The sequence below is a fragment of the Loxodonta africana genome, chromosome X (genome assembly GCF_030014295.1).
Source record: "Loxodonta africana isolate mLoxAfr1 chromosome X, mLoxAfr1.hap2, whole genome shotgun sequence".
Lineage (NCBI taxonomy): Eukaryota > Metazoa > Chordata > Mammalia > Proboscidea > Elephantidae > Loxodonta > Loxodonta africana.
The window spans coordinates 33609534-33623801 of NC_087369.1; the positions used below are offsets into that span (position 1 = coordinate 33609534).

Genomic DNA, 14268 nt, shown 5'->3' on the forward strand with positions numbered 1-14268 from the left:
AAAATCAACGATCATAAACTAAATTACCAGTGGTCTGCTGTCAGAGAGCAGAGATAGAGAGAAAGGGAAAGAGGCAAAGAGTTCCTGAAAGAAAGATTGTCGCGATGGCAGGGCAGCCTCCGAGGGACTTAAATACCCTCTGTCAACTACCAATTAACCTTGGGTGATCACAGATGGACAAAGATCGTCGCAGATGGCAGAGTGACCTGATACCCTTGGTTTCAGAGGGGCTGAGCGACAGGGTGAGGTTGGGTCTCAGAGGCCACAACCCCCAATTTCCTCATTTTACAAACCTTGGGGTCAGGTCTTAGGACTGCGCTGTTTCCACCCTCTTCTTTCCCTAGCTCCCTGGGAGGACTGTAACCCCCTCAGGGGAGACTTTAGTTCCCTCAGATGACCAGTGGAACAACCTGGTCCCACACGCTTACCTTAATGCAGAGGCCTTTCCCATCCTGTTTCAAGTTTCTGTTTCCGAGCTGAGGTGGGGACCCGGTGGGCCTCATGCTGGGGCGGGGATCACGGTGGCCACTGGAAACTCCTTACTGACCAAATGGGGTCATGGCACATCTTAAGGGGTTGCAGGGGGTCCAGATACTCACCACTCAGATTTTGGAGTCCGCAAGTCCCGGCCAGAGTTGCCAAAATCTGTAACAGAATGAGGCTTCTTATCCAGTCCTATCAGCCAGTCGAATTAAGACATATGCCACACCGCCAGTTGCAAGGGAAACAGAAAGTAGAAATTTACTGTCTGTGCAGACAAGGAGCAATGGGGGGTCTTGGGACCATAAGGTCATGTGCTCCCTGACTGAGGGGGTTAGAGAGCTTTTTATTTCCAATGGCGTCTGGGGGTTGGGTTGGTGCCCGGAACTCTCTACCCTTCACCTTCCCATGTCCACATTTGGAAGTCCAGATGTTGAATCACATCAATGATGTTCACATCCAAGGATAGATTGTGGACATAGCTTTTCAGGTCCTGCGCATGAGCCAAAATCTTGATTCGTGCATGCAGAGGTTTCTGGCACCAAATTCAAATGGTGGATAGGGCCACAGCTGGTCGGGCAAAACCATAGTTAAAAGCTGCGTCTTGGCAGGCTGCGAGGGGGGTGGGGAACCAGGGCTGAGCCAGGGAATTCTTGGCTGGACCTTCAACCTGACCTTGGAGAAGTTGTGGTGGCTTCCCCAGGATTGTGTACTGCCTTACCCTTCACCAAAGTTACCACCAGAAAAACCAAAAACCAAGTCTATTGCCATGGAGTTGATTCTGACTCCTAGCGACCCTATAGGGCACAGTAGAGCTGCCCCATAGAGTTTCCAGTTAGCGCTTGGTGGATTCGACCTGCTAACCTTTGGGTCAGCAGCCATAGCACTTAACCACTATAGCACCAGGATTTCCAGGTTACCACTAGGATACAAACACTCTTAACAGTGGTTGTCTTTGGGGAAGAGGACATTCTTTCCATTTAAACAATTTTTTACTATTTGAATTTTTGTTCCCTGTGCATGTATTACTTTTTTAACAAAATTTTAAACCTAATTTGAATGTAGTCTATTTTGAAATTCAACAAACTTTTAAAGCATATTAAAATAAATGATTTTTTTTGGTAATAACTATCCTTTTAAAAATAAACACTGGGAAAAGGTAATTGGATCTAAGGCTATGTCTACATGACGACAGCCCAACAAGCAGTTTTTTCATTGGGTGAAACGTTTTCATGGTTCGAGTCCATCCAGAGGTGCCTCAGAAAAAAGGCCGGGCGCTCTATTTCCAAAAAATCACTTATTGAAAATCCTATGGAGCACAGTTGTACCCTGACACACATGGGGTTACTATGAGTTGTAATCAACTTGACAGAGGGAGGTTTGGTTTGGCTTTGGATAGACCTCAGGGTCAAACTGAGATGATCTAGAATTTGTGGAGAATCCGCAAGAAGGCTTACGCAAAAAATACCCTTCTCGTGCCTGTTGTGTTTAACGTATTTTAAAATGCTTTCCACACCTGAAGTCTTTTAAAATAATACAAACAAAAAGGAGATGTTTGCATCTCTGGTGGAATGTGGCCTAGGATAGATGTCTTAGGGAGCACCCAAAAGAAATAGATGGAAGCTAAAAGGAAACTAGGAAGACAACCAAGACATCAGACTTGACTTAATCAGGGAGGTTGTTGTGAACCGGGAGTCCCTGGGTGGTGCAAATGGTTAACACTTTACATTGGGCTGCTAATCGAAAGGTTCAAGGTTCCAGTCCAACCAGAGGCACCTCAGGACAAGGGCCTGGCAATCCACATCTGAAAAATCAGCCATTAGAAACCCTGTGGAACACAGTTGTTCTCGGGACACTTGGGGACACCACGAGTTGGAATCAACAGTAACTGGTAAGGTTGTGAAATGCCTTAGTTTCTCTAAGCAGCCACATGCCCCTTTTATACCAATCACTTCGTCTCTCCTTTTACTTGAGAGGAAGAGACGTCCAGGAATCCTTCTGGGCCCTGAAAATTCTTGGTCCTGTGAATTTGTCTATCCTTTCAGAATTTTATATTGCTTTTTTCATCAGCAACTTTCGCTTTGCAGTAAATATGCTCAAATATCATGACATCTATCTGGTGTATTTTTTTTTTAACCTGTGCATAAATGGCCACACTGATTACCCTCCCTGTTGTTCAAGCCTTGTTTCTTCCCATACTGACTCTGGGCTTGGCCAGAGGTCAATGGGTTAATATCATATATGATACAAGTAGGGTCTGGACTTTCTTTTTGAGTTAGAACTTTGTTCTACATTTTTCTCTAGCTCTGTCCGGGACCCTCTCGTGTTTTCTCTGTCAGAGCAGCCAGTGGTGGGAGCCAGGCACCATCTATTTGTGCTGGACTCAGTGTGGTGGAGGCCATGGTAGCTGTGGTCCATTAGTCCTTTGGACTAATCTTTCCCTTGTATCTTTAGTTTTCTTCATTCTCCCTTGGTCCTGAAGGGGTGAGACCAGTGGACTATCTTTGATGGCCACTCACAGGCTTTTAAGACCCCAGATGCTGCTCACCAAAGTAGATTGTAGAACATTTTCTTTATAAACTATGTTATCCCACTTGAGTGGATGTTCCTGAAAGCGTGGTCCCCACAGCCCCCTGCCCAGTAATCTGGTCCCTCTGGGATTTTGGAAATGTCTATGGAGCTTCCATGACCTTCACTTGGACAAGTTGTGCTGGCTTCCCCAGTTTTGTATACTGTCTTACCCTTCACCAAAGTTACCAGTTATCTATTGTCTATTTAGTGTTTTTCCATCCCCACCCCTCCCTTCCCTCGTAACCATCAAAGATTAGTTCCTTTTGTTTGTAAACCTTTTCAGTACAGGAGTGAACTCATACAATATTTGTCCTTTTGTGACTGACTCATTTCACTCAGCATAATGCCCTCCAGATTCATCCATGTTATGAGATGCTTCACAGATTCATGGCTGTTCTTTCTCATTGTGTAATACTCCATTGTGTGTAGGTACTACGGTTTGTTTATCCATTCATTGTTCTTTATCATTGAGTAATGCTCCATTGTGTGTATGTAGCACCATTTGTTTATCCATTCATCTGTTGATGGGCATCTAGGTTGTTTCCATCTTTTTGGTATTGTAAACATAGATGTGCATGTATCTGCTCATATAAAGGCTCTTATTTCTCTAGGATATATTCCAAGCAGTGGGATTGCTGGATCCTATGGTAGTTCTATTTCAGGCTTTTTAAGGAAGCAACAAATGGATTTCCAAAGTGGATGTACCATTTGACATTCCCACCAGCAGTGTGTAAGTGTTCCAGTCTCTCCACAACCTCTGCGACATATATTATTTTGTGTGTTTTTGATTAATGCCAGTCTTATTGGGGTGAGATGATATCTCATTGTAGTTTTGATTTGCATTTCTCTAATGGCTAATGATCGCGAGCATTTCCTCATGTATCTGTTAGCCACTTGAATGTCTTCCTTGAGGAAGTGTGTCTTTTCATATCCTTTGCCTATCTTTTAATTGTATTATTTGTCTTTTGTTGTAGAGGTGTTGGATTTTTCTGTAGATTTTAGATATTAGACTTTTGTTGGATTTCTCACAGTCAAAATTTTTTCCCAGTCTCTAGGTTCTTTCTTTATTCTTTTGGTGAAGTCTTTTGATGAGCATAAGTGTTAGACATCTAATTTATCTTCTGGTGCTTGTGTATTGCTACTTATGGTTTGCATCCTGTTAATGCCATGTATTCAGGAAACTAAATTCTTGAAGATTACCGTTGTCTTCTCCTTCGCCAAATCACATAGCATTTGAAGCTGAGTTCATTCTGAATTGTCATGCAGCTTTCCATGGGGAATGGATATTTGAACAGAAGCCTGAAAGAAATGAGAAAGAAAACTATATGGATATCCAGGGAATGAGCATGTCTGGAAGGTTTGTGGAAGGTAACTACCCTGACATAGGACCATGCTGTGTGTCTCCAAGGAACACACAGGAGCCATTATCATTGACTGAAGTGCAAAAGAGGAGAGGTTGGGGAGATGAATTTAGAGAAGTACCCAGAGGCCAGTTTAGGCAGGCCTTGGAGACTGGTTAGACCCTCAGGGAGCACCAAGAGAGTTTCCTACTCTGAAATTCAGTACTGAACCTTGTCATGGTGTTTTAGGGAATAAACCAATACCAAAGAAGATGCAGGCAAATTGACATTATGAACATAAAACATGAGCTCTACCACTCACACTTTCTTTTCTAAGCCTAAAAAATGTCCCAGTATTGGAGTTGCATTCTTGGTCATCCAGGTAAACAGAGTCAGTGACTAAAGTTTTGTAAGATTAAAAAAAAAATGAAATATACCTTTCAAAATTACAGGAGGGCTTGAACAAATTTTATGCATCTGAACATAAAACAGCATTCATTTCGTAATAATTATACTTTGAGATACAGGATGAAATGGATGAAATAAATAATATGCACTTTAAAGGTGGCAAAAGTTGTATAATGGCATATGCTTATTCATAGTCCCAAAGGGGTGAAAAAAAGAGAAGGAAAGATGGAGAAGCAGGGCCTTATTTTTTGCATACCTTCTCTGCATCTTCTGAGTACCCCTGTGTTGGATGGGTAAGACAAGGATTTAAGGGTCATCTGAGCAGCTTTGTCAAAACAGAACATACAGTCTCTGGAAGGATTGCCTGAGGCTAAAACAAACGGCTCTTCTTGAGGTCCTTTCCCCAAACACAAAATTGTGTTCTTTCCAGAACCCTGCAATAAACCAATGTGTAAAATGTTTCAATGCTGTGTATGTTGCAATGAGTTTTTCCTAAATTAGTAGCAACAGGCTTCTGGATTTAGGGAGGTTACTCGTAACAGATTTGCCCTCCTGCTATAAACAACAAGAAAACTGGACAAGCTCTATTAAACAGCAGCTTTTGGATGTTGGACAACAGAATATGGTGCATTATGCAGACTGCCCAAGAGGAGAAGTCCCGGTAGTGGTTAAGAGCTTGGCTGCTAACCAAAAGGTTGGCGGTTCGAATGCACCAGCCACTCCTTGGAAACCGTATGGGGCAGTTTTACTCTGTCCGGTATGGTCGCTATGAGTCGGAATCAACTCGACTGCAACGGGTTTAGTTTTTGCGAGAGCGCTGTCCTGGGCCCCTTGTCTTGTGCTGCAGCGTCGCCATCTCACATCGCTGTCAGACAGGAACCCATTCTCTGCAAGGTTTCCAGGAGGCAAATGACTCAAGACTTGGAGGGATGTGACATTCCCTGGGAAGTCTTGAGTCCAAGAGACAGGAACCAATATGAGGACTTCCATGAGCCCCAAGCAGGGCTGGCAATCTACTACCTAACCCTTCCTCTTATTTCCTCTACAGGGTCCTGACCCGGAGAGTAGAAGCCTTGTGGGGTCCTAGAGCAGAGCCCTCCGAGAATCCTGTAAAGGCGGCCTTTGTTAAAGCCAAGGAGCCATCTCTCTGCTGCAGGGGCGTGCACCCTCTCAGCCCTGTCTGAAAAATCAGCCATTGGAAACCCTACGGAGCACATTTATTCTCTGGCACACAAGGGGTCTCCATAATTTGGAATCAACTCAACAGTAACTGGTAAGGTTGTGAGCTGCCTTAGTTTCTGTTAAGGGCCACATCCGCTTCTTATACCCATCCCTGCATCTCTCGTTTTAGTTTCAAAGGAAGAGACATCCAGGTACCTTTCTGGCTCCTGAAATATCTTGGTCTTAGGAACTCGTCTTTCCTTTCAGAGTTTATGTTGCATTCTTTATCAGCAGCTTTCCCTTTGCAGTCAATATGCTCAAATATCATGAGATCTATCTGGTACATTTTTTCCACCTGTGCATAAATGGCCACACTGATTACCCTCCCTGTTGTCCAAGCCTTGGGAAGTCCCTTCCCATACTGACTCTTTGCTTGACCATAGTGCTTGCTTTGCTCTATGGGATAATAGCAAAGATGACGCAAGTATAGACTTACATAGAGATGTGACATTGGGGTTTGCCCTCTCTAACTTTTCTTGCGATACCTTGAAACCACCACCACGTGAACAAACGCAAGCTAGCCTGTGGATGGTGAGAGCTAAATGGCCTAGATATCTCCTTTGCCCCTGCCAGCAAAAAGACAGGCAGCCAAGCAAGAAACAAGTGAGTGAGCCATGGACCATCAGCTGACCACAAACTGAGGAGTGACCCCAGACAGCACTACATGGTGCAGAGATGTGCCATCCCAACTGAAACCACAGACTCATGAACAAAGTAGTGGCTGTTGTTTGGAGCCACTAAATTTTGGCATGGTTTGTTATATAATATAAATCATAACTTAACTCTATAACCCTTCTAGCTGCTGCTTTATCTTCTTCCATTCATTGCCAAATCTTTTATTTCTTATCAAATACTAACTTGCCTAACACATAATTATATGTCTAACTATGTGGTAGAGACTGTGCTATCCAATCATGCATAGAATAGTAAGCAATACCAGCCATGGGAACTACCTTTAAGTAATGATAGCTAAAATTAATGAGTGTTTTCTGTGTGCCTTCTATCATGTTAATCTTTTAGCATACGTTAGTTCATACACCAACCCTACTATTGACCCCATTTTACTGATGCATAAACGGAGTCTCAGAGAATGTTAAGATATTTGCTTTAAGTCACAGTAAGTGATGGACTTCAGATCTTTGTCCAACACTTGTGCTCTGAACCATAACACTTTAGCTTAAGAACAAATATAAAGAAACCTAGAAATTGAGTCTTAGCTCTGGCAGTAATTTCCACATCCACAAAGAGAATGCAGATCTCCTTCCCTTATCTTAAAGGGCCTGTCTAGCTACGCTTTTACTGCGATCCAAAATAAAAAATCTTTAATCTGAGTCCAGTAGCCTTGCCACTTACACTTTGTTTACTATCTTGTTCATTAGTATCTTTCCTCCGTGGGGAAACTAAATTCTTTTCTTTTTAAATAGTACTTTAGATGAAGGTTTACAGAGCAAACAAGTTTCTTATTAAACAATTAATACACATATTGTTTTGTGACATTAGTTGCTAACCCCACGATATGTTAACACTTTCCCCTTCTCGACCTTGGTTTCCCTATTACCAGCTTTCCTGTCCTCTCCTGCCTTCTTGTCCTCGCCGCCGGGTTGCTGTGCTCATTTCGACTCGTTTTGTTTTCTGGGCCTTCCTTATCTTTGGCTGAACCTCAGGAGTGACTTCAGTAATGAGCTATGAGGTTGTACGGGGACCATACTCTCACGAATTCTCCAGTTCCTGTCGGACACTAAGTCTGGCATTTTATTTTTGTGAGCTAGAATATTGTTCTACATTTTTCGCCATCTCTATCCAGGACCCTCTATTTGGACCCCTGTCAGAGCAGTCAGTGGTGGTAGCCGGGCTCCATGTAGTTGTGCTGGACCCTTAGTCTAGACGAGGACCCTTAGTGCTAATGAGGATGCTTCCCCTTAAAAGAGGGGCCGCCCACAGCTCACCCTTGATGTCAGCTCTGGGAGCCCCCAGGCAGTGGTAGCCAGATGTTTAGCACCCCGACTTCCCTCTAGGGAGGTGAGGCCTTAGCCTGAGCCATCAATCCTAGCCCTGCTTTCGGGTGGACTCAAGTTAGTAGAGGGCGGGTCCCTACCCTGGAACAAGTTTAGAAGCCTGAGTGAGGATTGAAGAGGTCACCAACTGAAAACGCTGGGGTCACGTAACCCCCGGCCGCCCTGACCAGCCCTAGGATTCCCAAACGGCCTGCAAAGGATGTGGCTCACTCTGACTTCCAACTGTGAGGTCTCAGGAAGGTGTGGTCTTTGGTCTGAGGGATGTGGCCTCATGACAGCAGAGAGTGGGGTTCCAGAAATGGTGCAGAGTTAAGGGAAGATACGATTGAGGTACTGGGACCACTCAACCCAAAATGGGGGGGACTGCAGAGGGCTCTGCTAATGCCGGGAGCCCTGGAAGCCCAGGACAAATCTGGCAGGTGCAGGGGACAATGGACTTCTGCCTGGAGTGTCTGAGGGAGCTGAGCACCTTGGTTTAAGCCCCAATTCAGGAGATAGAGGGATCTGAGATACTGGTGGCAATCAAGATAAAAACCCCTTAGAAGGCAATAGGGAATTAACCCCGCTTCACCCCTCCACCAAGAAGAGAGGAGGATGCAGAAAAGCCTCCTACTGCTGTTGCCCAGGGGAGCCACGGTCAGAGGTGTCAAGTTGAGGTGCCTCCTGGTTCGTTCCTACGGACAGGTGGTCTCTGGGACATGAAGTCCTTGGACTAATGGAGAGGCTTATTCAGGAGAGGAAACCCTGGTGGCATAATGCTTAAGTACTATGGCTGCTAACCAAAAGATCAGCAGTTCAAATCCACCAGGCACTTCTTAGAAACTCCATGAAGTTAGTTCTACTCTGTACTATAGGGTTGCATTGACTGTGAATCGACTCGACAGTAAGGTGTACCAAGGTAGTTTTCTGCAGAGGCAGGAAACATGGTCTCTAATGGGAGTCAAGGTGAGGATCCTCAGTTCTGAGGAGGTGACTCCTCCCAGAAAAGAAGGAAGAAACAGAGAGCCCCAATATTGCATTCGGACCTGGAGGAACTGGGTATGGTGACTTAGTGAGTTGCACTCACTAACTCTCAGGGCATTTTGGGGAGGTGAGGGCCCTGGTAAAAGGGGGTAACCATGGTGAGAACCCTGGTGGAGGACTGAGGCCTCCAGGGAACCCCAGACAGAATGGGCCCCAGTGTGCTGTCATCACTGAGACACCGTGCCAAGAGTGGTGACTGATCTGCTCCTTCAGTTTCTGCTTGTGGGTCCCAGAGGGAGTTGAGGTTTCAGGGTCAGATTAGTAGAGGGGGGAGGTGCCCTGGCCCTGCTGGCAGTTGATATTATGGCCCTACGAGTGAAATTAGAAGAATCCCCAATAATCCAGTACAGAGAGTCCCTAGCGTCAGGCCCTGCTGTTACCCCAGTATGCCCCAAGCAGGGCTGACAATCTACAACGTAATCCTTTAATTTTCTCTACAGGGTCCTGACCAGAACAATAGGAGTTTTGTGAGGTTCTAGAGCTGTGTCCTCAAAAATCCTGCAGAGGCGTCGGTTGCGAAAGCCAAGGAGGCATCTCTGCTACAGGGGCGCACATCCTCTCAGCCTTTGTCCTCCTGTGGGCCTGCACCGCCTGCCCTCTTTCTCCACTCCTGCCTACTGTCTTTGAGCAGAGTCATCATGCCTCGTGGTCATAAAAGTAAGCTCCGCGCCCGCGAGAAACGTCGGCAGGCCCAAGGTGACACCCACCGTGTCCAGGGTGCTGAGGCCACTGCAGCAGAGGAGGAAGGGTCCCCATATTCTTCCTCCTCTCCTGTTGGGGGGCCTCTGCAGAACTCTCCTGCTGCTCACACTCCCCAGGGGTCTCAGAGAGCGCCATCCACCACCACTGCTACTGTAGGTGCTTCAGGCAGAAGAGCTCCTAGAGGGGCCAAGCGCCAAGATGAGGAACGGCCAAGCTCCTATTCTACCCCAGACCCCAATGAGAGGTCACATAGAGTCCCCCTAACCAGGAGGGTGATCATGTTGTTGCAGTTCCTGCTGTCCAAGTATGAAATGCAAGAGCACATTACCAAGGGAAAAATGTTGAAGATTATCAACAAAAGGTACAAGGAGCACTTCCCTGAGATCCTGAGGAGAGCCTCTAAGTGCATAGAGCTGGTCTTTGGCCTTGACGTGAAGGAAGTCGATTCCAAAGGTCAATCGTATACCGTTGTCAGCAAATTGGAGATCGCTGAGGAAGAGGATCTGAGTGGTGGCAGGGGGTTTCCCAAGACCGGGATTCTGATGCCTCTCCTGGCCATGATCTACAGGAATGGCAACCGGGCCACCGAGGAGGAGATGTGGGAATTCCTGCATGTGTTTCAGATGTACGATGGGAAGATGCACTTCATCTTTGGGGAGCCCCGGAAGCTCATCACCAAAGATTTGGTGCAGGCAGAGTACCTGGAATACCGGCAGGTTCCCAATAGTGATCCTCCACGCTATGAATTCCTGTGGGGTCCCAGAGCCCAAGCTGAAGCCAGCAAGGCAAAAATCCTGGAGTTTTTGGCCAAAGTCAAGGATACCAACTCCAGTGCCTTAGAAGCCTTGTATAATGAAACTTGGGGAGATGAGTAAGAGACAGCCTCAGGCAGAGAATGGGCCGGGGCTTGTCCTCATGCCAGGGCCAGGGCTAGTGTCAGGGAGAGTCTAGCCGGTCCTCCCATCCCTGGGGAGGTCTGATGCAGATCCTTCACTTTGTTGTTCAAAGGGGCTGGTTAACCTTCTAAGTAGTAGAGGCAACATGGGGCCGGAGTAGGCACATGTATGTCTTCTCACATTCCCGTTACACTTGAGTGACTTATAGATTTAGCTCGTTTTTTGTATTTTTCACATGTTGTTCTTTTTAATTGAAGGATTGTTAAGATTCAGCATCTAAACTCACCTCATGTATTGCTGTTTTTTTCAGATTTCAGGGTAAGAGTTTTATATTGTGTAAAACAAGTTGAAAATCCTTGAAACGTTTCTTATAAATCCGGAACTAGTTAACGTGGTATCGGAATAGGAATGTCCTTGGAAATATTAAAGACATCTACAAGAGTTAGTTGGGATGACAAGGTAGAGGCGAAAAACCATAAAAGTTGGTCAATTCTTGGTTCCCCTTATTCCATTTGGTAAAAGTAGAACTTTCATGTGCTTGGATTTGTTTAGCTTACTTAAGGATGTGGGAGAAAATAAATTGTGATGATTTGACCTCTTGTTCCCTGCCTCTTATTTTCCCCAAACAGTAATTGAGCGTCTGCCCTTTGGAAGGCTCCATGCTAGTACTGGGGCCCTTTAAGTAAAGGTGTGGCAGCCGGTGTATAGATTTTAGAGTCTAAGAGCAACAACAAAATAAGGAGAGGGTTGAGAGACTCTCCAAGACCTCAGGACTAGTAGAAAAGGAGTGAGCACTTCAGTACACTCTCTAGTGTAAATGTCCTGAGGGAGGGCATTTTGGGGCCTTGGGATGCTTGAATCTCTCAGTGTGTGCTGGGGGAATTTTAAGTTAGGAACATAGGGTAGGGAAGGGTAGGTGGTGCGAAGAGCAGGTAGGGGTGAGGCTGGGGGCTGGGGCAAGTCCAGATGAGGCTATGGGAGCGGTGGGCAGGATCAGACACTCCCATCATGTGTCTCAGCGTAGAATGGCTGCGCCTGGAATGGCAACCAGCTCTTCACACTGCCTGTGGAACTGGGGGTAAAGCAGAGAGAAATCCCCCTGGAGCACTCCGGAAGGTGTCCTGTGTTCTTGTCCCAGTGCACTTGAACATAAATGCTGACTGTGTGTGTTATACACATCATTTCCAGGGTTTCTGAGATAATAGGGAGATATTCCATGTAAGGAAGCCAGTGTTAGTAGCTTTTTGTCTTTGGTTGGGGGATCCAGAGGCCATGCCATTGAAAGGACAGTAGAATGAGGTTGTCTTGAGTGTCATTTGGCAAACGCCAAGTGAAGACTGGACTTTCGGCCGTGGTGATGAAAATTGGGGTGACGTAGATGGAACGGCAGTTGGGAGGGAAAGTTGTTTGTCCTTCATAGCACTTCTAGGAGCTTTGTGTTGCATTAAACTGGGACAGTCTACCCACATGCACATTAAAAATATAGTCCCTAATATGGATTGAATTTACCCACCATGTCCCACAAAAAGGTGCTGTAAATAATGACCCAATACCGTGGTTATAATGCCATTTGCGAATGTGTGTTTTTATGTAAAGAGGGGGATTGTAAGGCCTGTCTTGAGACAACCTAACACCTTCTCAAGAGGAAAAAGATGTTGCACGCAGCTCCCGTAAGAATTTATAGCCTTGGAAACTCTATAGGGCAATTCTGTCGTGTCCTGTTGCATCCCTGTGAGTCAGAATCTTCTGGACAGCAGTGTTTTGTTTTGTTTTTTGTCCGAGGGTTGTCTTAAGTCCAGTCTCTTTTGAGAGAGAAAGGAGGTGATTCAGCAAGCAAGTAATCACAAGTGAGGAATGATAGTTGCCATGCCAGGTGAGATCTCCAAGGAAAGATGAAACAGAAGCTGAAGAAAGACAAGGACCTTCCCCCACAGCAAACAAAGAGTTAAAGTTATCCCCTAGAACCAGCACCTGAATTTAGATTTCTAGCCTCCTAAATTGTGAGAAAATAATTTTCTATTTGCTGAAGCTTTCCACTTGTGGTATTTTAGTTATAACAGCACTAGATAACTATGACACTCTCTAATGAGTGATAAAATGCTTTGACCTTGACTACTAACATAAATGTTGGGAGTGCAGACCCATGCAGGGGCACTGCAGAAGAAAGACCTGGCAATCTGTTTCTTTAAAATTTATAGCCGAGGAAACCCTACAGGGCAGTTCTACATGGGGTTGGTTTTAGTTGGAATTGACTCGAGGACAAGGAGGTATTGTAAAATATTACTTAGTTTTTCTTTCTAAGTAGTATTTCTTCTCATTTGGTTTTCTTTGTCCTAGAGCGCTGCGTATTCTTACAAACCCTGGAGAAAACAAGACAAAAAATTCTCAGATGGCCGTTGGTATTGTGTGGTGTCAAAATGATCATAGTAATAAGTGCCATTTTTTAAAGACCCAATATGCGCAGACACTTTGCCAGGTGCTTCTCATGCCTCGCACACAATGCACCAGCCCTAGAAGCCAGGGCTTGTCAATCCCACTTCACAGAAGAAGAACCTGGAGCTCAGAGTGTTTGGTAATGTGTTTGAGTTTGCAAGTCTAGCACCTGAGCCAGCTAGATTAGACCCCTGGTGTGAATCCCTGTGGAACTCACACTGTTCGACCACTCCTACCAGCCAGAGGCTTACCCTGTGTCTCTTAATTCACAATTCTTTTCACTAATAAATGTTTCTCAGGTAAGAAAATGAATAACGCAGTGTCCAGAGCATTGAGTTGGACTGTATAGCCAGAGCTATGTGGATACTAAAATAAGTGAGATGTGTGAATAAGGAAAAGGAAAAGACAATATTCAATGACAATACAATCATTGACATATACAAGGCCAGATAACCTGAAAAGATTTGGGGCTCATTTACTATGATCCAAAATAAAAAATCTTGAACCTGAGTCCAGTTCCTTGCCACTTACACTTTGCTTCATATCTTGTTCATTACTATCTTTCCTCCTCTATCAGGAAACTAAATTTTATTTTTTTAGTGTATGTTAGATGAAGGTTTACAGAGCAAACTAGTTTCTTATTAAACAATTAATACACATATTGTTTTGTGACATTGGTTGCCAACCCCACAACATGTCAACACTCTCCCATTCTCGACCTTGGGTTCCCTGTTACCAGGTTTCCTGTCCTCTCCTGCCTTCTCTTCCTCGCACCTGGGCTGGTGTGCCCATTTAGACTCATTTTGTTTTATGGGCCTGCCTAATCTTTGCCTGAAGGGTAAACCTGAGGAGTGACTTCAGTACTGAGCTATAAGGGTGTCCGGGGGCCATACTCTCGTGATTTCTCCAGGCTCTGTCAGACACTATGTCTGGTCTTTTTTGTGTGTGTGTGAGTTACAATTTTATTCTACATTTTTCTCCAGCTCTGTCTGGGACCCTCTGTTATAATCCCTGTCAGAGCAGACAGTGGGGATAACTGAGTACCATCTAGTTGTGCTGGACTCAGTCTGGTGGAGGCCATGGTAGATATGGTCCATTAGTCCTTTGGACTAATCTTTCCCTTGTATCTTTAGTTTTCTTCTTTCTTCCCTGTGCTCAACAGGGTGAGAGCAGTGGAGT

General features: G+C 45.2%; 1 protein-coding gene across 1 annotated transcript; it reads left to right on the plus strand.

Moving 5' to 3' along the window:
* The first annotated feature begins 9696 nt into the window (after nucleotides 1-9696).
* On the plus strand, nucleotides 9697-10635 carry LOC100660516 (melanoma-associated antigen B2-like). The gene has a single exon (XM_003420204.3). It carries the CDS (start codon nucleotides 9697-9699, stop codon nucleotides 10633-10635), a length of 939 nt encoding a protein of 312 aa, XP_003420252.1.
* The last annotated feature ends 3633 nt before the right edge of the window (nucleotides 10636-14268 follow it).